The 15,970-nt window shown below is 44.6% G+C and overlaps 1 protein-coding gene and 1 long non-coding RNA gene across 6 annotated transcripts in view; one reads left to right on the forward strand and one right to left on the reverse strand.

Moving 5' to 3' along the window:
- Positions 1-15,970, forward strand: part of CDH4 (cadherin 4) — a 535,396-nt gene that overhangs the window by 416,408 nt on the left and 103,018 nt on the right. For all 5 annotated transcript variants that reach the window (XM_064167488.1, XM_064167487.1, XM_064167489.1 and 2 more), the window contains one exon: positions 13,812-13,984. In XM_064167488.1, coding sequence (XP_064023558.1) covers positions 13,812-13,984 — 173 coding nt within the window. The remainder of the gene's footprint in view (positions 1-13,811; positions 13,985-15,970) is intronic.
- Positions 3,159-6,711, reverse strand: LOC135188195 (uncharacterized). The gene is made up of 2 exons (XR_010307602.1): positions 6,505-6,711; positions 3,159-3,519 (listed from the first exon to the last, which is right to left on the reverse strand). It is a non-coding gene; the product is annotated as an uncharacterized LOC135188195 (long non-coding RNA).

A 15,970-nucleotide genomic window follows, 5' to 3' on the forward strand; every position in this document is an offset into this window, starting at 1 on the left:
GAATTTGCCAATGATTACCAAAATAGTAGTGAAAGAGAATGACAGTAGCTATCAGTTATGACTGAGGGAATATCATTCAGAAGGGAAACGCTGTTTCTGTTTATTTCTCTGTCTAGAGCATGTGGGATGCAGTTTAATTGAAGTGTATTTGTAATTTATTACATCTAAAGTAGTTTCAGGTACTTCTGTCATCTTGATGCCTTGCTTATGGTCCTATGTACCTATATAATTGCACTCAGCACTTTTGGTGAGGCAGGTCCTCTTTTTTTCTTTTAAAACCCTTAACAGTGAGGCTGTGGAAGTGCTTCAAATCACCTATTGAATATTTTTTCAGCTTGAGGATACAAGTCTGTTGCCTGAGATGGTTTAGTCTCTAACACTACATCGGTTCTCCAAATACCATTCTCAAATTCATACTTACTGGCAAGGTGAATTCACACATGAGGAGCAATGTGGTGTGCCATTTAGGCTGCCACTGGTACCCTGGGTAAAGTAAAGCTAATTTGTCATGGCTCAGCAGCATTGTGACCTATGGACCAGGGGCCGAAGCCCTCCCTACCCTCATCTCACATCACCCTCATGTTCAGAACAGAGTTTCATTCAATTAAAAACACAAGTGGTGCACACATCAGCATGTTTGTGGTAAGAAAGAACATATTTTACATAGGGAAGCTGTATGCAAGTAACCGTTCTGTCCTCTGAAGAGTTGTTCAGGATCCCATCATATATCTCTTTGCAACTTGGTTTTGGTATCTTTGCTTTCCTTGTGCACTGTCTTTCTGTTCCCTAGACCCTGTTACAAGGAATTAAATCACTCTGCAGGATGAAGTGTTCCTGTTTGAGTAGGGATGTGAGACTCCCATCCTGTGCAGGGAAGAAAACCACTGCCAGGAAAATCTTCTGAACAGAAAATTTTATTTTTAAGGGCATGTTGTAAATTTTACACTGCTTTTAAGTGTTTAATCTTTCCATTATTTATTGTCTTCCCTTGCATTAGATGCAGAGTATTCACTAAGTGAGCTTTCCAATTTGAGGGAAAAAAAATTAGGAGGATAGGGAGGTTTCCATTAGTACAAAGCCATTATTAACTTGGGTTAATGAAGATCTAATGTAATATGGCCATCACCACATGTCTGCACATAATGATTCAATCCTTTTCTATGGGGGAATGATTAAATTAAGTGTCTTGTAGGTCAAAATTAGACTGAGAAGGTTAACCAACCTTTAATGATTCCACAACCATTTACCAGCCATTAAAAAACATAAACTGTAAGATAGAGCTGAGGGGAGAATCAGCCTTATCAGTAAAACCTGGATGAAGTTTTAGCTTTTTGTGTTTGTATTACAGCAGCAGAAAGAGAGGATTGAGTATTTTTATAGTGAGATGTGGTATAAAGGGCAAAGTAAAAGGGGTTTTTATCATTTTTTTAATTTGTATTCCAGATAAGTGCCCATTAGCTCTTTCTTTTAACATGCATTAAATCTTACTAATGGATATCAAACCAGCATAGGAAAATGGTAATTATAAAGCAATTGTAACAAAGACTTTGGGAGCTCCACAACTGTGCCAAGGTATTGTTTGTACACCTTAAAAATGGGAAAACTGAGTCTTTACAGAGAAATGAAGTTGCATAGATGGGAGAGCAGAGACTGCAGACAACGTGATGGGAATAAGCAGTCCTTGGCATTCTCTGGCACTGTCTGGACTAGAAGGATTGAGCTGATTCTTAGATTCCAGAATGATTTGAGGGGAAACATTTATTTACAACTGTGTGCTTATCTGCCTATATATAGAGAAGGCAGCTATCTCTCTTACTTTGCTGCTTTTTTTGCTTAACATGTAGAGATCAAGTGAGATATAGTGAGCCTAATGTAATCTTTTTGCAGTCTTTTACAAGCAGATGCAATTCATTTTAAAACTGATAAACACAACTGTATGTACAGATAAAAATTACCTCCCTTTTTTCTTTCCCTCCCAAGTTCTGCAAGACATTATTTTGCCTATCCTGTAGAAACTTTAATTAGTCTGATGGGAATATTTTTCATAAGGGTTGCTTTCAAGCATCCCTCTCTTGTGTCTTGTCCATTGTGAGGTTGAAACAAAAATACCTTGTTTGACAAAACATCTAGGAGATCCTGGTCTCTGGGAAATCAAAAGGAATGCATTGTGAAGTTGCAGATTCTTGGGTTCCTGCCTTTTATTGATAGGTCTCCTTCATCATGCTATATATTAATTTTAACTCAGGTGATTTATGAACCTGGCACATTAGTTAATGAAAGCTAATGCACAGTAATCTTGTCATCACTAGCTGTGCATGATAATTCAATCTGCTTCTCAGAAGAGCTGTTCAACATGCAACAAATTTGATTTAATATTGACATGATGTACTAGGTTAGGTATTTTATTTAACATACCATGTGCCTTATTTGATGAGAAATATTTTTCTTTCAACAGGTTATCTACCTGAGTTGGTAGGCCAGGTGTTTAGTTTAATACAGTTACATCCATCACCATCTGGACTGAGTGTTCTTTAGGCGAGGCGCTGTGCAGGCTGGGGCAAATTCTTGAGTTTCAGCACTTCATGCATTCATTTAATGCTGTCAGTGGGCTTGAGCAAAGCCTTCAGAGCAGAAAAGTAAAGCTAATGCTTCCCTCACACACTGAAAGCATAAAGTGCCTCCATCACCACTGGCAAGGGTCTGACCCAAAAATAGCAGAGTGCAGTGTAGGGATCTAGGATGCACCTTGGAGAAGCTTGCCCAGTGTTTCTGGACTCAGTAAGTGTTTTCAGTATGTGTTTGGGTAGAATATAAGGATTTAAAGATGTTGTGGCTAATAGTTTGATTTCCACAAACCCACCTCATGCAGCCCCGGTTGGGCAGGCTCTACTTTTCCACTTAAGCCCTAACAACAGCAGCCTCAGTCCTCCAGCGTGTAGGAACTGCGCTGTCTGCCACTGTGTACTTGCCTAATTTGTGTAGTAATAGGGGCTGGATATGGGGATATATTTCCTCTCTTTTAATATAAAGTACATGAAGATATATCCCCATAGATATGTGACATTACTTACTTTTATGGCAGGCAAATCATCTGTCTCGGACGGGAAAGTTTGTTTGGGGGAGGAGAGGTTTAGAAGTAATGATATGCGAGGCCGATGTTTTATAAAAAGGTATAAGTAATTTAATATTATACACTAGAAATCCCCTTCCCCAAACTTATTTGTAATTATCCCGCGTAGATTCTTGGTTCGTAGTTGAGATTTAATATACAGAATGACTAAAATGAAGAGAGTTTATGATATGAGAGAGTTCATTGAAGTCTTGAGAAGTTATTCAGTTTCAAATAGAAGTTTATCAATTACTCACTGTCCCAAATGCAGTTCAGAGAAGTTTCAAAGTCTTTATGGATTTTAAGGCACGTTGTCCGAGGCTCCACGGGTCCGGTCGAGCTGCATGCTGACTCCCGGGGCTCGTAAGGATCGGGCCCTTGTCCGGAACGGTGCAGTCTTGAGCTGGTTGCTTGCGATGCGAATGCCGCGTGTGTGTGCGTGTGTGATCAGCGATCAGGGTATCGAGCAAAAGAGGCACAGGGTATAGAGCGAGGGGCCAGTTAAGTTAAGGAGCAAGAGGTAAGGAGCAAGAGGTGCAAGTGGGTACATTTTTTATAGTGTTTCAGAAGAGGTGTGTTCAACCAACTCAGTCAGACTCACGTTAACTTTACAGATTGGTACAAAGTTGTAATCAACCTATACAATTGGCTAATTCTTACCAAAAATAACTTATGGAACCACCCAGGGGTCAGCCCCCAGCAGATGTTTGTCGAGTGGTCACCGTGTCTGAGAATTCGAACCCCTTTTCCAAAACATAGCCATGTTTATGTCTTTGCTTCCCTGAGAGAGAGATTCTCTCAAGGCCTGTACGCCTGCTGATACAGCAGCTGCGTCAGTGCAAGCAGATAGGAAATATTGTTTTGACTTTTTCGATGGAAGGCCTCTGAGCCACAATTTTGTGTACAAATGAAAATTCTGCAATAAGGCAAAAGGGCTCTGATCCCTTCCACGACATATTCCACCCCCTGGCTCATAGGCCAGAAAATCGAAAAGAAATGGAATATACAAACTATACACAACTATTATATATACAATACCTCTAAACCTTAAAACATACAAACAATGTACCTAATACATAAACATAACTATAATCTAAACCAGTTTAAGACAGATCAATCCCTATATACCCACCCCCTGAATAACAAATAGCTTTCTTAAACATTCACAAAACAAGAAATGTGTGTAAGCAACTCAGAAGTCTGGGACAATCCATCGCGCGCTTATGCGATGGGTTTTCCCACTCACATCGGTTGCTTCCCATGCGTACAACCCATTTGATTTCGATAGGGTCATAGGCACAACTCCAATCGAGGGCAAGTTTACCATTACTGGTTGTCCTACCTGTAACTTGTGTAGTGAGTGTTGATGGTGTTGGGATTTATCTGGCGGATAATTAACATTTCCTACTGGTTCATTAGGACAAAAGGCTTTGATCTTTCTACCACACCATTAGCTTGAGGATAGTAGGGAGTATGAAATACCCATGTAACTCCCTCACCCCTAGCCCAGTCTTGTACGGATGATGCTGTAAAGTGAGATCCATTATCACTCTGGATGTACTCTGGCATTGGTAAAAAACTGAACCACTGCTTCAAGGCCTCAATAGTCTGAGTGCCTGTGGCAGCATTAGTTGCTGTAGCCATGACCAATCCCGAGACTACTTCCACCCCCACCAGTATGTATTTCTTCCCATGTGAGGGTTTAAATGGACCCACATAGTCAATTTGCCATGTGCTCCATAGCTTCTTATCTTCTCTAATGTGTTGAGCTGGTGCTAGGTTGGGGTGATTGGCTTTCAGCCTAATTGTGCACTGTGGACAAGCTGAAATGATTGCCTGACAGGTGGTCATAGAAATTGGCCATCCTCTGGATCTACATTCGTAGTAGAGGTCTGCCTTTCCTGAATGGCCTCTTTTAATGTGTAGCCATTCAGCCAATCTCCACCACTCATCCTTTTCATCATTGACCATGTTTATTTTTGCTAGGTAATCTGCCTGATTATTCCAGGTTGCAGCTGGAGTTTGCTGTTTGGAGTGCCCTTTAACCCAACCTACTTGAAGGGGTCTGGATCGGCCTATCTCCAGCAGCCTTTTCCAGTCATCAGCCCTCCAAACTTCTACGTTTGAAACCTTCCACTGATTCGCTTCCCACTGGCAAATCCACTCAGTGGCGCCTTTGAACGTGGAGTAGGAATCAGTGTAAATGGTTGTTGCTCCATGCTCCGCTGCTAGCATGAGAGCACGCAGTTCCCCTACCTGTGCACTGCCATCACCTTCCTCAGTGATGGTTTGGCCTGTGCTAATCTCTAAGGCAGCGGCTTTGTAGTGCCACTTCAACCCCACCCTCCGTGAGGATGCATCTGTAAACCACACTCCTGACTTATCTGAGTCTGCGGTTATTGCTGGGGCCACCTGAATAGGAGAAGGTTTATATGGTTGACCCAGCAATGCTCCATCAGGGTTTATGGGCTGCTGCAATTTGGATACCTTTGTAGGTCCTTCTGTCAGTGTCAAAAGCTGTGAGATTCCCTCCAGGTAGGCATACCACTTTCTGACGGTAGCCTTTTGGGCAATCCCTTCTGGTGGAGGAGATCCTTTAAGGATCGATTTCAACAGTGGGAATGGGCCTTGCACTATAATATCTTGTGTAGTGCGAAGCTTCTCTGCCTCTTTGACAGCTCGAGTTAGGGAAAGGAGTCCCTTTTCCCATTCCGAGTACCGTATCTCGGTCTCTTTGAATGCTGTTGATGAAAATAAAAGAGCTCTGCTAGGACCATTGGGTCCCCTTTGGAATATTCCACAGTATGAGGCATGCTCGGAAAAACCCCATTCAGCCCTTAGGGCATCTTGTGGGTGTAAGGGCCCCAACTTCTGATATGCCTTCAGTTCATCTTTGAGAACTTTCAGGCTCTCAGAATGTCGTGGAGTCCAATCCCAAACTTTGTGTTTCTTAAGCAAATCATACAGAGGACGAGCAATCACGGAGAAACCTGGGATGTGTTTTCTCCAGTAGCCCAAGGTGCCCAACAATTGTTGTAACTCCTTTCTGTTTTGGGGCATTTGGCCCTTTTCAATTTCTTGTAAGGTATCCTCTGGAACAGACACTGCACCTGCCACCCACCAAGATCCTAAGAATTTAACCTCCTGGCTTGGGCCTTGGCACTTCTCCTTTGGAATAGTCAGTCCTTGGTCAGTCAACAATTTTCGAATGTCCTCAGCTACCTTTGCAACCTGTTCCTTGTCATCTCCTCCCACCAAGATGTCATCAATGTAATGATAAACTTTAACATCTTTAGGAAGCTGAATAGTGTCAAGCAAAGCTGCAAGTGTGTTATGTGCAATGGTTGCACTGTGTTTGTATCCCTGTGGAAGACTGTTGAATGTGTATTGAATACCTTGCCAGGTGAATGCAAACTGTGGTTTGTCCTCTTCTCTCAGTGGCACCATGAAGTACATGTCCTTCACATCCATAGTTGCCATCCAGGCGTGAGAAGCTGCTTGAATGGCTGTCACTGTGGAAGATAAACTTGGAACTGCTGCAGTGAGAGGAAGAGTGTTATTATTGAGTTTTCTAAAGTCAATAGTTAATCTCCACTTGCCATCTGGTTTGCGGACTGGCCAGACGGGTGAATTGTAAGGAGAATGTGTTCTGGTGATGATCTTCCTTTTCTCCAGGTCAGTTATCACTTCAGTAATGCCTTGCCTAGCTGCTGCTGGTAATGGATATTGTGCAACACAAGTAATTTGTGATTTTGGTAGTGGAGGAGCAGTTTGCAACATTCGGACACGAGCATGAGCTGATTTTGCCCCTTTTGCCCCCATTTCATAATAACCAAAGCTCCATAATGTACCATCTGGAAGATGCCATCTCCTGCCTGCCAAAACATCAAATCCCAGAATATTTCCTGGATAGGGACTTAAGGCCACTTCTACTATAGTGCTCCTTTTTTCCCCAGGCAACCATAATCTTGTTTTAGCCAAGGGACATAGGTCGGGCTGTCCTGTGACACCCATTATCTTTACCTTTCTCCTGGATGGCAGGATTCTTAGGCTTTTTGCTAGTTGCACATTTAGCACTGTAATTTGTGCGCCTGTATCTATTAGATACTTCACAGCAGTTCTGTCCGGTCCTGTTGGAATCATAATAGCAGGTTCAGGTTTGTCAGACCATTGGCATGCATACACGAAGCGATAAATGTGGCCTGAATCATTCACCGCTACTTCTAGTTTTTTTGTTTGCTTTTGGCCCCCTGCTGATCAGAAGTAAAAGACTGATCAGGCTTGTTAGGAGAGGCGGCTCTGGAACTCCTACCGTGGTTCCCTCCTGTCTCTCTTTCTTCAAGGAGGTGTTTCATAGCCTTAGCTACTATATCTTGCATCCTCTTTTCTAAACCTCCCATTATTCCAAAAAATTCAGCTTTCATGGGGTCTCTCGCCCGGTTCCTTTTCAACAAATCATGGGGTTTCACCCCATATTTGGTGTTCTGCCTCTGGTATGCATCTTGCCCAAAATAGGGACTCTGCCCCCAGGACATCCTCGAGCTATAGCGACGATTTAGCTCAGGGCTCCCCCTGGGACTAGACCGTGGGCTCGCTCTAGGGCTCCTTCTGGGACTCCCTTTGGGACTTTCCTTGGGAGAAGCACTCTGGGACGCTTTTGCGTGCCGTACTTCCTGCTTCTTCCCACGTGGAGTGACCACGTAGCTGCCTTTGTTTCCAGGCTGTTTTTTCTCAGAAAAGGATGCCGGCGGAGATGCAGGTTCATAATAACCTAAATTATACCCTTTGATGGATAATTCCTCCAACAGATCTCCCCATGTCATGTGGTAGGTTAAATTATACCCTGTTGCATCACCAAATCGCACTATTTCCTCAATTTGCTCTTTTCTTGCATCGCATATGCTCCTTAAAGTTCCTGACAGACCTTTTACTAAGGGTCTTAATCGTCGTGGGTCTATCGGGGCATCCATAGGATTTGAATAAATTCCCCCCTCATACATAGCCTGCACACACGCTAACTTAGTAACTGCTTCATCCAATTCAGCACAAGTTGTGATACGAAATTTTGTTGGTTCATCCCTGTCTACAGGATCAAAAGAACTAGCCCAATAAAAGATTCTAGAACTTAATGCAACATCCCCCTCGGGACCATTCCCAAGGAACACTGCAGGTCCCCAGGAACTTCTCCCCACTTCCTCGCGGGACAAGATTACCGAATCGGCACCACTCTCCACCACCCTGTATACATAGTCAGTTATGGTTTCATGAGGCATGCGGGAATACATTTCCCTAAACTCACGCATCTGCAGTGCCGTGTATGGTCGGATTCGCGCAGTCGACGTTCCTTTGCCCTTTTTCCCGTAAACGGTTTCCGATTTGAACACGGGTCTCACGGGGAAGGGTCTCATTCTCCCGTAGATTTCCTCCATTTCCTCGTCGCTGCTGCTTGGTGTGTTTCCAGGCAACGGCTTGAGGCGGTACTTTTCTTTCCGGCGAGGCTGCGGATGTACGTAGTCATAGCTGCTGCTGTGCGATGGCGGCTGTGGATCAAATGGCGGATATCTGGCGTGGCGGTCCGTTTGAGTCGTGGCGGTATGAAGAATGGTCACTCGTGGCGACAGTGGCTGTGGTGGCGGCATCCGCCGCTGATTTAGGGACGCTCGGGTGCGCGGCAAAGGGTCTGGTGAAGGCTGCAATTGCGGTTCCTGCTGCCGCGGCTGAAAAGATTTTGCCAACAAGTGCAGTTGTGAACTTTCAGTCCTTACCGGCGAAGAAGTTGACAAATCTCGGACAGCTGTCGGTTCTGACTGTTCTTCTGAAAAATGCATTTGGGGGTCCTCAGGTACCACGGATTCTGTATCGGCAACGGCACTCTCTCTGTCCCTTCGAGATAGCTGAAGCTCTTCTTGTACCGCTTCTAGTTTCTTGTTTTGCCATTGCATCTTAGAACGGAGATTCTGAATTTCAGCTTGTAACTTTTCGATCTCCTTTTCTTGCCTTCCGCTTTGCCGTTCCCAGCTCTCTGACTCTTTTTTCAAGCGATTAATTTGTTCGTTAAAACGCTCTTTCGTTTCTTTCAATTCAAGTTTAGAACTATTGATACCATATTGCAAATTATCAAATTCATATTGCGCTCGGATTGAGCACGCTGCTACTGTAACGATGTGCTCTTTATCTTTATCTTCCTGCAAAGTCGTATACAACGTGGCTACCGTATCTGCCAACTTGTTCAAAATTTGTTCTGAGCTGACTAAATTATTTATATCCAGTGCCGGTTTTAAATGTTCCAATCCAATAATATCTGCCATTCTGTAAAATAAATCCGTCTTTCCCGACCCTGCTCGCTGCGCCATTATGTCTCGGACGGGAAAGTTTGTTTGGGGGAGGAGAGGTTTAGAAGTAATGATATGCGAGGCCGATGTTTTATAAAAAGGTATAAGTAATTTAATATTATACACTAGAAATCCCCTTCCCCAAACTTATTTGTAATTATCCCGCGTAGATTCTTGGTTCGTAGTTGAGATTTAATATACAGAATGACTAAAATGAAGAGAGTTTATGATATGAGAGAGTTCATTGAAGTCTTGAGAAGTTATTCAGTTTCAAATAGAAGTTTATCAATTACTCACTGTCCCAAATGCAGTTCAGAGAAGTTTCAAAGTCTTTATGGATTTTAAGGCACGTTGTCCGAGGCTCCACGGGTCCGGTCGAGCTGCATGCTGACTCCCGGGGCTCGTAAGGATCGGGCCCTTGTCCGGAACGGTGCAGTCTTGAGCTGGTTGCTTGCGATGCGAATGCCGCGTGTGTGTGCGTGTGTGATCAGCGATCAGGGTATCGAGCAAAAGAGGCACAGGGTATAGAGCGAGGGGCCAGTTAAGTTAAGGAGCAAGAGGTAAGGAGCAAGAGGTGCAAGTGGGTACATTTTTTATAGTGTTTCAGAAGAGGTGTGTTCAACCAACTCAGTCAGACTCACGTTAACTTTACAGATTGGTACAAAGTTGTAATCAACCTATACAATTGGCTAATTCTTACCAAAAATAACTTATGGAACCACCCAGGGGTCAGCCCCCAGCAGATGTTTGTCGAGTGGTCACCGTGTCTGAGAATTCGAACCCCTTTTCCAAAACATAGCCATGTTTATGTCTTTGCTTCCCTGAGAGAGAGATTCTCTCAAGGCCTGTACACCTGCTGATACAGCAGCTGCGTCAGTGCAAGCAGATAGGAAATATTGTTTTGACTTTTTCGATGGAAGGCCTCTGAGCCACAATTTTGTGTACAAATGAAAATTCTGCAATAAGGCAAAAGGGCTCTGATCCCTTCCACGACATCATCCCCAACCATCTTAGGATTGTGCAAGACTTTATATGGCACCCAGAAGCACGGTAGCAGTATATGTCTGCATTGCTGTATTGAATTCTCTTGTGCACAGATATATGCTCATGTCATTCACTGAGGCACACAGGTATCTAGAGGATCTGCCCTGCTTAAAGACAGACTAAATACACAGAAAAGACTGAGTGGAAAGTAGATGGTGATGTAGATTGCACCAGCTGGTCCTCTGGCAGTGGTCCTCAGAAGTGATACCCTCAGCACAGGCAATAGGAGATGCCATCACGCTCTTATCCTTGGGTCAGCACTGCCAGGTGGGGCCTGTGTGTGCGTAGGAACAGGAGCAGACATATCAACCACCGTCCAGACTGCAGAGAGGAAGAGGTAATTTGCAGCCAGTTTACAGCAGACTGTGGTCAGACGAGCAGCCCCAGGGAGCAGCGGAGAGACTGGGAAGGAAGCGGCTGCTGCCATTCCATCATGTGCTGCAGTGCTGCAGCCACACAGGGCCCTCTGCAGAGGACGCTTTATTAAGTTACAAGTTAGTAATTAATGCCAAGTTCCTCTCTTTATTTTCTCTGTGGTTGGGTTTCATAATCGAAATTAAAGATATGAGATAGGAAGCAGATTGCCTCTTGAAATACAGCTCCCTGGTGCTCAGTTCATGACTTCAGAGACGTGAGTCCAGTCCCATCTCACTTTATGGGGATGTAGGTCAAACACTGTTGAAATAGTCCTCTTTTCCAGAGCAGATGTGCTCAGTCCAATGCTGCAGTGCAGGAAAGAAGCAAAAGGTCAAGGGAAGAGTGAAAGAGACCTACTATATACTCTATTCTCAGTTGAGCTGCTGTCAGCTCACCCCATGCCCACCATAGCAGCAGCCTGTTGGGTTCTCATTCCACGTTGGGAAGCCACCATCTCCCACGTGTCCTGGATATTTTGAAAACCATAGTGTAGTCTGAGATTGTAGGTGAAGAGGGATCAGAACCCCAAAAACCTTTTCCTTTCTGAGTTGCTTCTCATGCCAGAAGTCAATCATGTGAATACCACCTGTTTTTTGGAATACATTTGAAGACCACACGTGTCCTAAAATAGATTCTGTTTTTCTCTTCCACTTCTGTTTTCATTAGCCCCAGGTTCTGACATTCTGTTCAGGGATATTTTCAGTACAGAATGCATTAAGATAACATAAATTCCAAATCAAACATCTCATTCAGCACATTTCCTATTTAAATTTCCCCCCATACTTATCTAAGGGTTGGCTTCTTTATTTGTATCAGTTGTCTCATGATAACTGGCTCTGCAAAAGAGCAAAACAGCCTCAGGCTGCGCCAGGGGAGATTTAGGCTCGAGGTGAGGAGAAAGTTCTTCACTGAGAGAGTCATTGGCTACTGGAATGGGCTGCCCAGGGAGGTGGTGGAGTCGCCGTCCCTGGGGCAGTTCAAGGCAAGGTTGGATGTGGCACTTGGTGCCATGATCTAGCCTTGGGCACTGTGGTAAAGGGTTGGACTTGATGATCTGTGAGGTCTCTTCCAACCTTGGTGATACTGTGATACTGTGAAAGAAGAAGATTCATTGCTTGAACAGCCTTGCCTCAATTCCATGTTGCCTTCCCTCTCGTTTATTGATCAGAAAAGTGTTAAAGTTGTTGAGTAGTTTGTTTTCATTTCACAAATGTGAACCAGGATTACTGCAGAAAGATGGGAATGTACTCACATTTGCTTTACACATTCATTTATTTTTTAATCTATAATTCTTATTGAACTAAGAAAACTCAGAGGGATATGTATCACCACAGAGAACAAAAAGAGCCTGATTGAGGCAGATGGAAGGAGATCAGCAAAGCACTTTGCACAGTGCAGAAATACAAACTTATGAGACCACTTCCTGCTAATACTGGGAAATGTGGGGGGGGGAATTGCCTATGTGCTGAGTGGCTTAAGGACACTGGGTTGGGGTACCAAACTTTGGGATGCTGCAGCCATTAGTAGATCTGCTTGCTTAGAGCATGGGGCATGTTTTTGAACTCCCTTGCAAACAAATACCAACTGTTCTGCTCTCTGCTTTCTCTGAACTGGAAGCTTGGCAGCTTTTAGATGGAGGTGGAGATCTGTGCTCCTTAGATGAGACACAGCACAGTACCTATGTAGCTACAAGTCCTCAAGTCAGTCAGTGGTCACACTGAACCGAGTGGGCAGAACAAATTCAGCTCTTTCTGTGAAGCAACATGTCGTTCCATCTTGAATTAGCTCTGGTTCATGTTGAGACCACTTTACATCTCCTCCAGCACAGCAGGCTCATGAGTTGGTTCATCCTGCTCAGAGTTCCCAAATGAGCTTCAAGCAGGACCGTCCGTCTTTCTATTGGTGCTGTTGGGTTTTGATGGTCAATAAACAAGGTTATGTCTCTCTTTGTTTCCCACTTCTCCTTGCAGGTCTCATATCATTAGAGTCATCTGCTGTTGCAGATTGCTTTTTGTAAGCAGTGTGTGTCTGCCCTTTTAGTCATTCTCTCCTACCAATATAACAAGCGTAAAGCTGGGCCCGGTGAGCTCTGGGGGGTCACAGGACCATGCAGCTGCAGGAGTCCATCCAATCAAGTAACATCTTTTACCCTCATAATGATAATTTCCCACTTTAGCAAAACACCCTGCTGCCAAACTCCAGTGATAATGAGCCTGTCAGTGCATCAGTGCACTCCCAACAGTATCTAGAAAGTGGGGATTGTTTTTTGCAAGGCAAATGAAGACACTGGTGATTAGCAAGAAACAAACCAACGATTCAATACATCTCTGGCCACGCAGACCAAATCATTGATTTTTCTGTCCTGCTGGGCAGCAGCTGTTCCATTTGCTCAGCAGAAATGTGGGTTTTTTTCCTCCAGAAGAGGCTAGGAAGGTGGACATTTCTCCAAGAACTGGAGCAACAGGCAGTTACGTCTGGCATGTTGATAGGGGCCTTCCGAAACTGCTGAGAAGTCTGATGGGCTCTCTGCTATTAAACTCCACTTTTGAGTACCTGTGAATGCAGTGATTGGAGGGCAAAAACATCTCCTGTGAGAGTCTGCATGAAATCACAGGACAAAAAAACTCTGCCCTAAAACTTACAATCACTGAAAGAATTAGAAGTTAATCATAGATATCCTCATATGACTTCTCACTGTATACCAGTCATGTGTAATCAGTATCCTTCCAGATCATCTAGTCTCAGCAGTGCTGCTGTTTTCATAATCCTCTTCTTGCCTAGCTGGCTGGATTGAAATGAGATGTCTACTCCGGAGCCTTTCTGAGTGAAATGCATGACCCCGAGTCAATGGAACTGCAATCTGCTTTGCAATGAGACAGTCCTGACACTTCATCTTCTTTTGTTCCAAGGTACCTATGTGATGACAGTGACAGCAAATGATGCAGATGACAGTACTACAGCCAACGGGATGGTGAGGTACAGAATCGTGACTCAGACCCCGCAGAGCCCATCGCAGAACATGTTCACTATTAACAGCGAGACAGGAGACATCGTCACTGTGGCTGCTGGACTCGACAGAGAGGTGAGTTTAAAAGTCATCATACCAGCATTCCCACTGTTGAGGGCTGCTGGCCTGCCAAGCCCACACCCTGCCTTGAATACTGAGCTTCTAAAAGTTCAGGCTGCCTCATGGAGATTGCTTCAGCAGCAACTGAGGGGCATCGTGGCTTTGATGTGATATTTTTGTCTAAATCCATATCAGTCGATGAAAGCCTGGGAGAGTCTTCAAACTCTCGAAGCTGATATTTTCCTTGCATAAATTTGTGCAACTCAAAGATGTAGAAAATACTCCAGAAGGAGCAGAGGAATGAATAAATTGGCATTTGTCCCCCTTCTGTTGAGGGACAAATATAGTGCCAGACTTCTATAGCCCTTTCTGGACCTGTCTTGTTTAGTTCTTTGGGTGTTATCTTTGGAAGCAGTTACACAGCCTATACTTAACACACTTTGCATGTTTCATGATGTGTTGTTTCCAAGCTAGGGAAATGTCTTCCAGTGATTTTGGATTTATATGAGGCACAGCCTTTAATGCCTCTTCTTCCTGGCATTTTACAGCTTTTCTAAATACAGAAGAAATTTCATTTTTACTGACAAAAACATGCTGTGCCTGTGCAAGCTATGTAGTATGATTCTCAGAGTTATGCCTTCCCTAGTTGTGAGTAGAGCTCAAGGACACCACAGTGCCCCACACAATGAACAAAAATCAGTGTAGCGTCAGTGGTGGGTTGGACTGACTGGAAAAGAAGGGGACAGGGGTCAGTAGGTGTGAGGAGTGAAGGAGAACTTCTGTTCCAGGGCTTTTCCCTATTGGACTGTGCAGTTTGTGGAGTGTCACCTGTGCAATGCACTGAGGGGTCTCAATCAGCTAAATGATGGGAAGGATCACTTGTTCATTGAGCAACTAGCCACAGATGGTGCAGCTGTGAGCAAATATGAAAGTAAGGACTGAGCACTCTCCTAGGCTCTGATGTTTGAGTTCAGGCAGTCCCCAGAGACAACAAGTGCAGTGAAATCCACTTGGAGGGAGCCCAGAGAGCTGCATTTCTGAGGGAAGGCACCAGAAACTGGTTTTGTTCTCCTTTCTGTCTTGTCCTCCCTTGTGACTGATGGCAGGAGCAGAGTGAGCAGGAGGCCCCACATGTGAGCTGGTTCATGAGTTTTCTGCCTGGAACACCAAACTCAGAGGGGTGAAAGCTCCAGCACCTCAGAGACTTTTTCCCCCTTGCACATCAGCCCCAGAGGCACTTCCTTGGCCCCACTGCAGAGCACTCTGCTGAGTTCTGGCCAACGGGAATTGCTCTGCTGGGGTTTGTGCCCATTGCATCCACGTTTCTGGGGCTAATTTTTTGCTTCAGAGCTACACCATGGCTTTGGAAGGAATCCCAAATGCTGCTGCTGAGCTGCTGCTGAGAGCAGATAAAGGCACTAGCAGCAGCTCAGCAGCAAGCAGAGTGCCCCAGGGCAGCCAGTGGGACCAGCACAGGGACAGGGGCTGTTGAGTGGGAATGGCACAGATTTGGGGCTTGCCTAAGGCACCGTTTTGGGGTGAGCTGACCCAGGGGTAGACACAGTAGGAAGGAGCTTTCCAAGGAGAAGGTCGGGTGTGCAGAGCTATCCAGATGTGAAGACAAAAAGCAGAGCTAGGAGAGCAGGAGGAGCACCAGAGCCTGTTCTTTCCCAGATGACATGGCAGACTCTGCAAGCACAACCTAGGGCAGATTTGACCTTTCCCTGCTCATTTTATTTGGAGAACCAGAAAGTTAGCTGAATCTTAAGCAGGTAGATCATCCTAAGCAATGCTGGAGCCTGTAGCATGTTTGCAGTCAAAGAAGAGTGCTGTAGAGACTGCTGGCAGCCCTTGGGGAAGAGTGGCAAGGTACTAGGAGGAGAGATCTGAATTCTGGCAGGAAAATGCTGATTTTATGGAAGTGACAGAACTGTTATTTCCCCCTTGACATCAGGAGGGGTCAGCATTTTAATGCAGGACTTTACAGGTAGGGAAAGGTCA

This window comes from Pogoniulus pusillus, chromosome 29 (assembly GCF_015220805.1).
Source record: "Pogoniulus pusillus isolate bPogPus1 chromosome 29, bPogPus1.pri, whole genome shotgun sequence".
Taxonomy (NCBI): Eukaryota; Metazoa; Chordata; class Aves; order Piciformes; family Lybiidae; genus Pogoniulus; species Pogoniulus pusillus.